We start from the raw sequence: 13,249 nt of genomic DNA, 5'->3' as shown, positions 1-13,249 counted from the left end.
CTGCTGCTTGTGGAATCGTTGCTGGGGTAACTTGGATCTGATATATCCGGGCTCTTAATGTTGCATTTTCTGCTTGGATACTCTGATGCATTACTTGCAAATTTCCCATCTGCTGAATCATGGTGTTCACGTCGATTTGTTCCATAACGTCAATGGTGTCCAAATTTCTTCGTTTAATACGTTTCTCCAAACATTTTCTCATCTGCTCCTTTCTATGAGAATTAGATCACTGTTTTTATTTTTTTAATAGAAGAAACTCGAATAGTTCCTTCCTTTCCTTACAGCCTTTATTTTTTTACATAAGATTTTGTCCTTTATTATGAAGGATTACGTATGTATGTCCTTACTGCGACAAGGATGACTATTTTTTGCTCCGATCACTGGAGCATTAAAGTATATGATACTCCTGGCAGGATCGCCAGTTACAGACTTCGTTGATAGTTAAAGACTTGCTTGTCTTTGAAAAAATATAAAATTTATTTTTTTGAATTTAATTTTAGGGTAGTTCTTAACACTATGTTAGTACTGGATTGACTGATAACATATTTGACAGTCGTATTTATACTTATACCTCATCTTACTGTTTCAGGTACACGACTTGTAGTTTTCTTTGTTTGCTGTTTAGGAAAAACATATTCATCTCTTGTTGGAGTTTACTCCTTAAGAAACGATATATAAGGCCCATGGTATGAAAAATATGGGTAGTAAAATCGTGTGAATCACCGGAAGTGTACGCTGACGGAAGTGACGCGTTGCCCTTTTTCTATATTCTAGTGATAAAAAGCACTGCCTACCTTGTGGCGCTACTTTGTTGGTGCAAACTTGTAGGAAATATATTTTCGTTGTGGGTGCTAATTTCTAGTGAGAAAAAGCACTGCATACCTTGTGGCGCTTGTTTGTTGGTGCAAACTTGTAGGAAATATATTTTCCTTGTGGGTGCGAATTTCTAGTCAGAAAAGGCACTGTATATCTTGTGGCGCTTGGTTGTTGGTGCAAACTTGTAGGAAATAAATTTTCCTTGTGGGTGCTGATTTCTAGTGAGAAAAAGCAGTGCATACCTTGTGGCGCTGGTTTGTTGGTGCAAACTTGTAGGAAATATATATTTCCTTGTGGTTCCTAATTTTCAGTGAGAAATAGCACTGCATACCTTGTAGCGCTTCGTTGTTGGCTCAAACTTGTCAGAAATATATATTTCCTTGTGGTTCCTAATTTCCAGTGAGAAATAGCACTGCCTGCCATGTAGCGCTTGGTTGTTGGTGCAAACTTGTAGGAAATATATATTTCCTTGTGGTTGCCAATTTCTAGTCAGAAATAACACTGCCCACATTTTGGTGCTTATTTCCGTTTCCTATCTAGTGCTTGTGCGTTCGTTGAGAACCTATATACATATACCAGTGATATCGTCTGAACCTTTGGAGGAGATTGTCTTCAAAAACCCTTATAATGGTTCATATGCCAATTACACGCCAATGAACTACCGCTTAGACATTTATTTGAATAGATTGATGGCTCTACGTCTGAAAGCTTTAACGGTGAAATAGAGAAAAAATTGAAGGATTGTGAGAAGCTTTCTTTCGTCAATTATAAACCAATTATATTCACACTACTAGATATATCCAGTGAAAAAGATTTAAGTACGGATCAAAAATACCTATTTGATATTTGTAGTGCTATTATAAGTGGACATTGCAACGACAGCTTAAAAAAGAAAAACCCCAAAAAAATTGTTCACTCCAGGTGGCTTACTATAGCGAATAGAATAAATAAATTTATATTTTTCCAGTAATTTGATTTACTTGAAGAATTTAAAATAAAACCAAGTTTGTTAACAATACCTGTTGTTTTAATGTTATTATTATTATTTTTTTATTATATATGAAGGAAAAAATGGTTGGTAATATTTACCATATACCTAATAAGATATGTTGTATACTAATATATGTATATAAACATGCATATACATATACAATTTCGCGCAATTTTCAAAAAGAACAAATCTATATGTAAAGATACATACAAGTCATGTGAACATATCAAATATACGAATCTATTCCGTACGCAAGCAAATGTAAGCTAATGTGCTTGAACTGCAAGCGAGAGCGCGGAACGAACGACAAAGAGCACAATCGGACCCCGCGTTCGGCAACGTTCGACATCTGGCTCTGTTCTACTTGAGTGAGCATATATATGTATGTATATGCGAATATGTAGGTATATAAATTCACATACTTGTATTTGCATATGCCTTCTTCCTGTGTGCATGGTAATGAACCATTTCTCTGTTGAGAATAGGACGATGATAGAAAAAGTAGGAAATGAAAGGGAGTGTTTCGAGTGAGAAGTGTCTTAAAAAAGGCAAATCGATGATGGTGCCTCTTAGTGTTGTTGACTTATTAACGTCTGATGCACAATCGAAATTGAAGATATCTTTCATATATTCCATTGCAATTCCATTTACCTCCTCCTCTATATCCATACAAAATATCTATCAAACAAATAAAATTAAAATTTTGTTTTGAAAATTGCAACCATTCCATCAATATTTTCTTATGACGTTGTCACGTTAAACTATCGTCAGTAAACCGACTTTACAGACAACCTCTTCTTTTTTTCTTACACTATGTTTACATTGTGGCATTCTTAAAATACATATGTTTATCATATGTATATCTTTTGTTATTCTTAAAATAAATATGTTTGGATTTGTTCAGCCCGGCATGATTATACTTAGAATTTACTTAACTATTTTTATTTATTATTTGTGAATGAAATCATTCCTTAACTACCTCGCGATAACGAAGCGATCACTGATCCACATTTAACACAACTTGTAACTCGTGCAACAACATTAAAAGCACTGCTACTACGCGAGCCGACTCCATGGGGTGAAGAAAGCAAAACCCTAACCCGTGCGATCTATCCAACAAGCACGGTAAGCTTCAAAAGCCCAACAACAAGCACACGTATAACCACTCTCACGTCATTCTGCTCAGCTGCAATAATTCATGAGTGGTATTCACATCAAACTACACAAAAGCGATAACGCAACTCTCCAAGTAAGCGAAATGATTCTATACAGAGCTCAGAAAAATATAAAAGCAGCCGTTAACAGTAGCAGAAAAAATCCAAGCGCTGCAGAAAACTGACGCCCTATAGTTTAAAAACGAAAGCCTCCCCCGGTTTACATACAAAGTGTAGAATGCATTGGTAAGTTAATGCAGACACTAAGCACCATTCCAGATTGCAAATATGAACTTAAAGCTTTGAATAAAAATTAAGTTAAATTACAGCCACTCGACTCACACAATTTTACTGTAATCATTAAATTACACTGGTTTACACCAAAAGTGGCACTCGACCAAAAGACGTTTTTTAAACTAATTTGAGGTCGCTGAAACCAAAATTTAATTTAATTTTTTTTTCAAAGAACGGTTTCCGAGATATTCCCAAAAAACCTGGTTTTTGGGCAATAGTGCAGTTATTACCTGCAATCTCGAAAACAGTGCGCGCCATTTCTTTGAAGTGCATACATTTCGAAAGGCACACATATAACCTACATGACAATATATAGTTCGTGTCAATGGAAGTCGTAGTATTCGCAAAACAGCTGTTGAAAGTTAAAAAAAGGCATTTTTGACGTTTTTTACTAAATTATCAAAGTTTAGTAACTTTTTTCTGGAACAAAAAATTTTTTATATCGACAAAAGATAGGTTTTCTGAAATACAATTGTCTTACCTACATTTTAAGCCTAAGTTTGTCTGAATCGACGAAAAATTGTAGAAGTTATGACCCATAAAGTCAACACGTGTGATTTTGCAGCTTTTGACTTGGCTATGTTTGAGGTCGAAAATACGTTTTTACTCTCAAACTTCTTCTTTTATGTTGCACGGAATCTTGACGAAGTTGCATCCAGCAGTAGTCGCTCATCATTCCGTGATCCCTTTTCAATCGTAGCAATATCTTGATGAAATCGCTCGCTTTGTTCATCACTTTCAGCCCCAAATTCGGAGGAAAAAAATCCAAAGACTGAGAAGTAGGTGCTTTTTTAACGACATGCGAGCACATGTTAACAAAAACAGAGTTAATTGTAAATTTTACAATAATTTTCCAATCAATTTACATACATGATAAATATATTTTGGAGTATGTACGTTTTACAATACTAACCAATAGTTTTAAAGAATTTCATCATTGTATAACTCAATTGACGGTCGTTGTTGCTCCTGTTGTTTCCCAAGATTCCATGAACAACTTTTTGGAAAGCTTTCCAAGTTTTAGCTTCGGAACTGTCAAGGCATTGTTGAAATTCTGTGTCCGTAAGCAATTTCTTTATCTATGGACCGACGAATATACCCGCTTTGATTTTCTCTGTTGACAATCTTAGGAACTTGGTTTTCAAGTATTTAAGGGCTGTGTTTTCCGGTTTTTTTGCCAAAGCTTTCACAAAATTCTTCATTAGCCCAAGTTTTATATGCAAAGGGGGGGAAAAAATTCTTAACAAGTGCTTTTTTGATAACGTTGTTTTTTCCCACGACATGCTCCACACGCTTCGGCCAAACTTGTTGAGTGAAATGTTTGTCATCCGGTCTGCTATCCCAAAGACGCAAAACACAACTGTATTTGGTATAGCCACCCTGCAGATCAGTAAGTAGAGCGACAACTTTCAAGTCACAGTATATTTTCCAGTTATACGAACTGTAGTCAATTAATGGAAGTAGCTCTTTCATTGTCTCATAAGTTTCTTTGATATTCGTAGACATAAATGGTTTAATGCTCTCTGATTAATTGGCGCTGCCTTCTGACTCGATGTGCTTGGGGAACTGCTGACATTCGAAATCGAAGCTGTTATTCCTTGATAACTGAGGGACTCTGCTTTTGGTGTTGGTGGTTCACGTTTGGAGTCCACGTTTTCTCCATACTTTTTGCTCGTAAACCAAAATATTGCTCGCAAGCTGCTAATATATGCGTGGTCAGCTTTTTTCGAGCACTTTATTTGAAGATATATAAACCTCAAATAAAACAGAATTTATCTGGTGCGTGCTTGCACATTTCTTATAACACAGATATAAACAAAGAAAAAGAAAGTAAGTTCTGCTCTAGTGCAAGGCGCAATCTCAACTGCCCGACCGCCTGACGGACTTACGAAAGGGAGCCTGTATAATTTCATCATCTCATTATTCTATTGCTCTCTTTCTTTCACTTATGTATTCCGCGCCTTACGACCAGACCTTACTCGACAACAGAGTCCGTCTCTTTTCCTCTGTCGTCGTGCACAAATTTGTACTTGCAGAAATAAACATTTATTTTTATGAATTTAATTTTAGAGTAGGTCTTAACACTATTCTAATACTGGAATGACTACCAATATATTTGACTACCAATCGTGCACAAATTTATACTTGCAGAAATAAACATTTATTTTTATGAATTTAATTTTAGAGTAGGTCTTAACACTATTCTAATACTGGAATGACTACCAATATATTTGACAGTCGTATTTATACTTATACCTCATCTTACTGTTTCAGGTACACGACTTGTATATTAGTTTCTTTGTAGCTGTTTAAGAAAAACATGTTCATCTCTTGTTTTTCTTACAATATGTTTACGTTTTGATATTCTTAAAATACATATGTTTATCATATGTTTATCTTTTGTTATTCTTAAAATACATATGTTTGGATTTGTTCAGGCCCACCTTATTATACTTATAATTTACTTAACTAGTTTTATTTATTATTTGTGAATGAAATCCTTCCTTAATTCTCCCCTTCCTAAATTAAATCGTCCCGATTTATACCGAATTAATGTTAGTTCCTTGGCGCCTTTGTCTCCACTACTCTTTTCATAATCTTTGCTGGTTTCCTTTGTCTTCTCTTTATCTTTGTTTTTTTCTTTCTCCTTTTCCTTCACCTTCTCCTTTTCTTTGTCCTTATCTTTGTTGTACTTGGCACTGTGTTTCGGTTTATCTTTTGCATTCTTGTCTTTATCTTTATCTGCATCCTTATCCGATTTATGATCTTTGTCTTCCTCATGGTTGTTAAGTTGTTGTTCCGCATGAGTTTTGGTTGTTGGTATTGGTTGGTGAACTGGTCACTGTTACCTCTTGTTCTTTTCTAATTTTTATTGTTTCTATTCACGTCGTAGTAGTTGTTCTGATGCTGAGTTGGTTGCCTGAATGTTGTGTTTCCAGACGTTGTGTCCTGGCCTCTGGTTTTGGTAATTGTGATGGCGGCTGGTTATAGTTGTATTTCTGCTGATACATGGGACGTCTCTGATGATGTTGTTTCTCATAGTAGTGTTTATTGTTGGTTGGATGAATGTTCTGTTGTGCATAGCCTAGACGTAACTTTCGATGTTCGTCTTCGTGTTCTATGGTACGGGCTACTGCAAATGCATGCTCTAAATCCCTTATAGGATTTCTGTATAGCGTGGAACGGATATATGCCTTATTTATTCCATCCTTAAACATTCTCACCGCTTCTTGTGTTGCCTCGTCAGTCATAACTTTAATCACTTCTTGGCTATGACCAGACGGTGATATTTTTGACGTGATTTATTCACGTTGTCATGGAATTAACTTAAATTGTGTTTACTTTGTGTGAGTCTCTTCATCTCGTCCTGCAACACATATAAAGGCCGTTGATCAGCAGAGGTATAGTCCAATCTATTCCTGATTGCATCAATATTAAATATTGTGTTATGGTTGGTCAACACGTCAGCTGCTGCACCTTGTATTTTAGTTTTTGTAATTGATAGAGCTTCTCCGTATCTGTCGGAATTCCTATGATTACTAATTCCATAAGTAAGTCTAGAGACATCTTCCCTCCATACGCGGTAGACGGAAATGTTGCCGTCAAATACCAGTAGTGCTTTAAAAACGTCCAGGTTGATATCGGTTGGATTGGTATAAGTTATGTTGACTGGTTCTAATCGTTCTGCTGCTTGTGGAATCGTTGCTGGGGTAACTTGGATCTGATATATCCGGGCTCTTAATGTTGCATTTTCTGCTTGGATACTCTGATGCATTACTTGCAAATTTCCCATCTGCTGAATCATGGTGTTCACGTCGATTTGTTCCATAACGTCAATGGTGTCCAAATTTCTTCGTTTAATACGTTTCTCCAAACATTTTCTCATCTGCTCCTTTCTATGAGAATTAGATTACTGTTTTTATTTTTTTAATAGAAGAAACTCGAATAGTTCCTTCCTTTCCTTACAGCCTTTATTTTTTTACATAAGATTTTGTCCTTTATTATGAAGGATTACGTATGTATGTCCTTACTGCGACAAGGATGACTATTTTTTGCTCCGATCACTGGAGCATTAAAGTATGTGATACTCCTGGCAGGATCGCCAGTTACAGACTTGGTTGATAGTTAAAGACTTGCTTGTCTTTGAAAAAATATAAAATTTATTTTTTTGAATTTAATTTTAGGGTAGTTCTTAACACTATGTTAGTACTGGATTGACTGATAACATATTTGACAGTCGTATTTATACTTATACCTCATCTTACTGTTTCAGGTACACGACTTGTAGTTTTCTTTGTTTGCTGTTTAGGAAAAACATATTCATCTCTTGTTGGAGTTTACTCCTTAAGAAACGATATATAAGGCCCATGGTATGAAAAATATGGGTAGTAAAATCGTGTGAATCACCGGAAGTGTACGCTGACGGAAGTGACGCGTTGCCCTTTTTCTATATTCTAGTGATAAAAAGCACTGCCTACCTTGTGGCGCTACTTTGTTGGTGCAAACTTGTAGGAAATATATTTTCGTTGTGGGTGCTAATTTCTAGTGAGAAAAAGCACTGCATACCTTGTGGCGCTTGTTTGTTGGTGCAAACTTGTAGGAAATATATTTTCCTTGTGGGTGCGAATTTCTAGTCAGAAAAGGCACTGTATATCTTGTGGCGCTTGGTTGTTGGTGCAAACTTGTAGGAAATAAATTTTCCTTGTGGGTGCTGATTTCTAGTGAGAAAAAGCAGTGCATACCTTGTGGCGCTGGTTTGTTGGTGCAAACTTGTAGGAAATATATATTTCCTTGTGGTTCCTAATTTTCAGTGAGAAATAGCACTGCATACCTTGTAGCGCTTCGTTGTTGGCTCAAACTTGTCAGAAATATATATTTCCTTGTGGTTCCTAATTTCCAGTGAGAAATAGCACTGCCTGCCATGTAGCGCTTGGTTGTTGGTGCAAACTTGTAGGAAATATATATTTCCTTGTGGTTGCCAATTTCTAGTCAGAAATAACACTGCCCACATTTTGGTGCTTATTTCCGTTTCCTATCTAGTGCTTGTGCGTTCGTTGAGAACCTATATACATATACCAGTGATATCGTCTGAACCTTTGGAGGAGATTGTCTTCAAAAACCCTTATAATGGTTCATATGCCAATTACACGCCAATGAACTACCGCTTAGACATTTATTTGAATAGATTGATGGCTCTACGTCTGAAAGCTTTAACGGTGAAATAGAGAAAAAATTGAAGGATTGTGAGAAGCTTTCTTTCGTCAATTATAAACCAATTATATTCACACTACTAGATATATCCAGTGAAAAAGATTTAAGTACGGATCAAAAATACCTATTTGATATTTGTAGTGCTATTATAAGTGGACATTGCAACGACAGCTTAAAAAAGAAAAACCCCAAAAAAATTGTTCACTCCAGGTGGCTTACTATAGCGAATAGAATAAATAAATTTATATTTTTCCAGTAATTTGATTTACTTGAAGAATTTAAAATAAAACCAAGTTTGTTAACAATACCTGTTGTTTTAATGTTATTATTATTATTTTTTTATTATATATGAAGGAAAAAATGGTTGGTAATATTTACCATATACCTAATAAGATATGTTGTATACTAATATATGTATATAAACATGCATATACATATACAATTTCGCGCAATTTTCAAAAAGAACAAATCTATATGTAAAGATACATACAAGTCATGTGAACATATCAAATATACGAATCTATTCCGTACGCAAGCAAATGTAAGCTAATGTGCTTGAACTGCAAGCGAGAGCGCGGAACGAACGACAAAGAGCACAATCGGACCCCGCGTTCGGCAACGTTCGACATCTGGCTCTGTTCTACTTGAGTGAGCATATATATGTATGTATATGCGAATATGTAGGTATATAAATTCACATACTTGTATTTGCATATGCCTTCTTCCTGTGTGCATGGTAATGAACCATTTCTCTGTTGAGAATAGGACGATGATAGAAAAAGTAGGAAATGAAAGGGAGTGTTTCGAGTGAGAAGTGTCTTAAAAAAGGCAAATCGATGATGGTGCCTCTTAGTGTTGTTGACTTATTAACGTCTGATGCACAATCGAAATTGAAGATATCTTTCATATATTCCATTGCAATTCCATTTACCTCCTCCTCTATATCCATACAAAATATCTATCAAACAAATAAAATTAAAATTTTGTTTTGAAAATTGCAACCATTCCATCAATATTTTCTTATGACGTTGTCACGTTAAACTATCGTCAGTAAACCGACTTTACAGACAACCTTTTCTTTTTTTCTTACACTATGTTTACATTGTGGCATTCTTAAAATACATATGTTTATCATATGTATATCTTTTGTTATTCTTAAAATAAATATGTTTGGATTTGTTCAGCCCGGCATGATTATACTTAGAATTTACTTAACTATTTTTATTTATTATTTGTGAATGAAATCATTCCTTAACTACCTCGCGATAACGAAGCGATCACTGATCCACATTTAACACAACTTGTAACTCGTGCAACAACATTAAAAGCACTGCTACTACGCGAGCCGACTCCATGGGGTGAAGAAAGCAAAACCCTAACCCGTGCGACCTATCCAACAAGCACGGCAAGCTTCAAAAGCCCAACAACAAGCACACGTATAACCACTCCACGTCATTCTGCTCAGCTGCAACAATTCATGAGTGGTATTCACATCAAACTACACAAAAGCGATAACGCAACTCTCCAAGTAAGCGAAATGATTCTATACAGAGCTCAGAAAAATATAAAAGCAGCCGTTAACAGTAGCAGAAAAAATCCAAGCGCTGCAGAACACTGACGCCCTATAGTTTAAAAACGAAAGCCTCCCCCGGTTTACATACAAAGTGTAGAATGCATTGGTAAGTTAATGCAGACACTAAGCACCATTCCAGATTGCAAATATGAACTTAAAGCTTTGAATAAAAATTAAGTTAAATTACAGCCACTCGACTCACACAATTATACTGTAATCATTAAATTACACTAGTTTACACCAAAAGTGGTACTCGACCAAAAGACGTTTTTTAAACTAATTTGAGGTCGCTGAAACCAAAAATTAATTTAATTTTTTTTTTTCAAAGAACGGTTTCCGAGATATTCCCAAAAAACCTGGTTTTTGGGCAATAGTGCAGTTATTACCTGCAATCTCGAAAACAGTGCGCGCCATTTCTTTGAGGTGCATACATTTCGAAAGGCACACATATAACCTACATGACAATATATAGTTCGTGTCAATGGAAGTCGTAGTATTCGCAAAACAGCTGTTGAAAGTTAAAAAAAGGCATTTTTGACGTTTTTTACTAAATTATCAAAGTTTAGTAACTTTTTTCTGGAACAAAAAATTTTTTATATCGACAAAAGATAGGTTTTCTGAAATACAATTGTCTTACCTACATTTTAAGCCTAAGTTTGTCTGAATCGACGAAAAATTGTAGAAGTTATGACCCATAAAGTCAACACGTGTGATTTTGCAGCTTTTGACTTGGCTATGTTTGAGGTCGAAAATACGTTTTTACTCTCAAACTTCTTCTTTTATGTTGCACGGAATCTTGACGAAGTTGCATCCAGCAGTAGTCGCTCATCATTCCTTGATCCCTTTTCAGTCGTAGCAATATCTTGATGAAATCGCTCGCTTTGTTCATCACTTTCAGCCCCAAATTCGGAGGAAAAAAATCCAAAGACTGAGAAGTAGGTGCTTTTTTAACGACATGCGAGCACATGTTAACAAAAACAGAGTTAATTGTAAATTTTACAATAATTTTCCAATCAATTTACATACATGATAAATACAATATATTTTGGAGTATGTACGTTTTACAATACTAACCAATAGTTTTAAAGAATTTCATCATTGTATGACTCAATTGACGGTCGTTGTTGCTCCTGTTGTTTCCCAAGAATCCATGAACAACTTTTTGGAAAGCTTTCCAAGTTTTAGCTTCGGAACTGTCAAGGCATTGTTGAAATTTTGTGTCCGTAAACAATTTCTTTATCTATGGACCGACGAATATACCCGCTTTGATTTTCTCTGTTGACAATCTTAGGAACTTGGTTTTCAAGTATTTAAGGGCTGTGTTTTCCGGTTTTTTTGCCAAAGCTTTCACAAAATTCTTCATTAGCCCAAGTTTTATATGCAAAGGGGGGGAAAAAATTCTCAACAAGTGCTTTTTTGATAACGTTGTTTTTTCCCACGACATGCTCCACACGCTTCGGCCAAACTTGTTGAGTGAAATGTTTGTCATCCGCTCTGCTATCCCAAAGACGCAAAACACAACTGTATTTGGTATAGCCACCCTGCAGATCAGTAAGTAGAGCGACAACTTTCAAGTCACAGTATATTTTCCAGTTATACGAACTGTAGTCAATTAATGGAAGTAGCTCTTTCATTGTCTCATAAGTTTCTTTGATATTCGTAGACATAAATGGTTTAATGTTCTCTGATTAATTGGCTCTGCCTTCTGACTCGATGTGCTTGGGGAACTGCTGACATTCGAAATCGAAGCTGTTATTCCTTGATAACTGAGGGACTCTGCTTTTGGTGTTGGTGGTTCACGTTTGGAGTCCACGTTTTCTCCATACTTTTTGCTCGTAAACCAAAATATTGCTCGTAAGCTGCTAATATATGCATGGTCAGCTTTTTTCGAGTACTTTATTTGAAGATATATAAACCACAAATAAAACAGAATTTATCTGGTGCGTGCTTGCACATTTCTTATAACACAGATATAAACAAAGAAAAACAACGTAAGTTCTGCTCTAGTGCAAGGCGCAATCTCAACTGCCCGACCGCCTCACGGACTTACGAAAGGGAGCCTGTATAATTTCATCATCTTATTATTCTATTGCTCTCTTTCTTTCACTTATGTATTCCGCGCCTTACGACCAGACCTTACTCGACAACAGAGTCCGTCTCTTTTCCTCTGTCGTCGTGCACAAATTTATACTTGCAGAAATATGGCGCCACCGAAAAATATATACAGACGTACAATGGTCATACCTCTTATTTAGCTGGAATTGGTACAATGGGCAAATAAGCCTATTCTGCGACACAATACTATACTATTTGTATAAAATAAATATTGTTTTTAATTATAGTGAGCCTAAGAACAGTTATTTTGCGTGACTCAATACGCAGGCTCGCATGATTTACTTTTGTTCGAAACCGTATTGTATACATCAAAAGGATATACGACAGACGATGAAATTGTCTTCATTCACATAATATGTTATAACTTCTACAATTTTTCGTCGATTCAGACAAACTTAGGCTTAAAATTTAGGTGAGAAAATTGTATTTCAGAAAACCTATCTTATGCCAAAACAAAACATTGTTTGTTCCATAAAAAAGTTAATAAACTTTGATAATTTAGTTAAAAACGTCAAAAATGCCTTTTTTTAACTTTCAACAGCTGTTTTGCAAAAACTACGACTTCCATTGACACGAGTTATATATTTTCATGTAGGTTATATGTCTGGCGGCCGCCGTAGCCGAATGGGTTGGTGCGTGATTACCATTCGGAATTCACAGAGAGGTCGTTGGTTCGAATCTCGGTGAAAGCAAAATTAATAAAAACATTTTTCTAATAGCGGTCGCCCCTCGGCAGGCAATGGCAAACCTCCGAGTGTATTTCTGCCATGAAAAAGCTCCTCATAAAAATATCTGCCGTTCGGAGTCGGCTTGAAGCTGTAGCTCCCTCCATTTGTGGAACAACATCAAGACGCACACCACAAATAGGAGGAGGAGCTCGGCCAAACACCTAACAGAAGTGTACGCGCCAATTATTTATTTTATTTTTTATATGTCTGCCTTTCGAATTTTATGCACTTCAAAGAAATGGCGCGCACTGTTTTCGATATTGCAGGTAATAACTGCACTATTGCCCGAAAAACAGGGTTTTTGGGAATATCTCGGAAACCGTTCTTTGAAAAAAAAAAATTAAATTAATTTTTGGTTTCAGCGACC

The 13,249-nt window shown here is 35.9% G+C and overlaps 1 protein-coding gene across 1 annotated transcript in view; it reads right to left on the bottom strand.

The window, feature by feature from the left end:
• Positions 1-13,249, bottom strand: part of LOC128869767 (protein starmaker-like) — a 33,715-nt gene that overhangs the window by 15,810 nt on the left and 4,656 nt on the right. Inside the window, exons 3-4 of the mRNA XM_054112372.1 lie at positions 6,176-6,423; positions 5,802-6,090 (exon numbers count right to left, since the gene is read on the bottom strand). Of these exons, the coding sequence (XP_053968347.1) occupies positions 5,802-6,090; positions 6,176-6,423 (537 nt within the window). The remainder of the gene's footprint in view (positions 1-5,801; positions 6,091-6,175; positions 6,424-13,249) is intronic.

The sequence above is a fragment of the Anastrepha ludens genome, chromosome X (assembly GCF_028408465.1).
Source record: "Anastrepha ludens isolate Willacy chromosome X, idAnaLude1.1, whole genome shotgun sequence".
NCBI lineage: Eukaryota > Metazoa > Arthropoda > Insecta > Diptera > Tephritidae > Anastrepha > Anastrepha ludens.
This window is presented reverse-complemented; position numbering and strand designations above follow the sequence as displayed.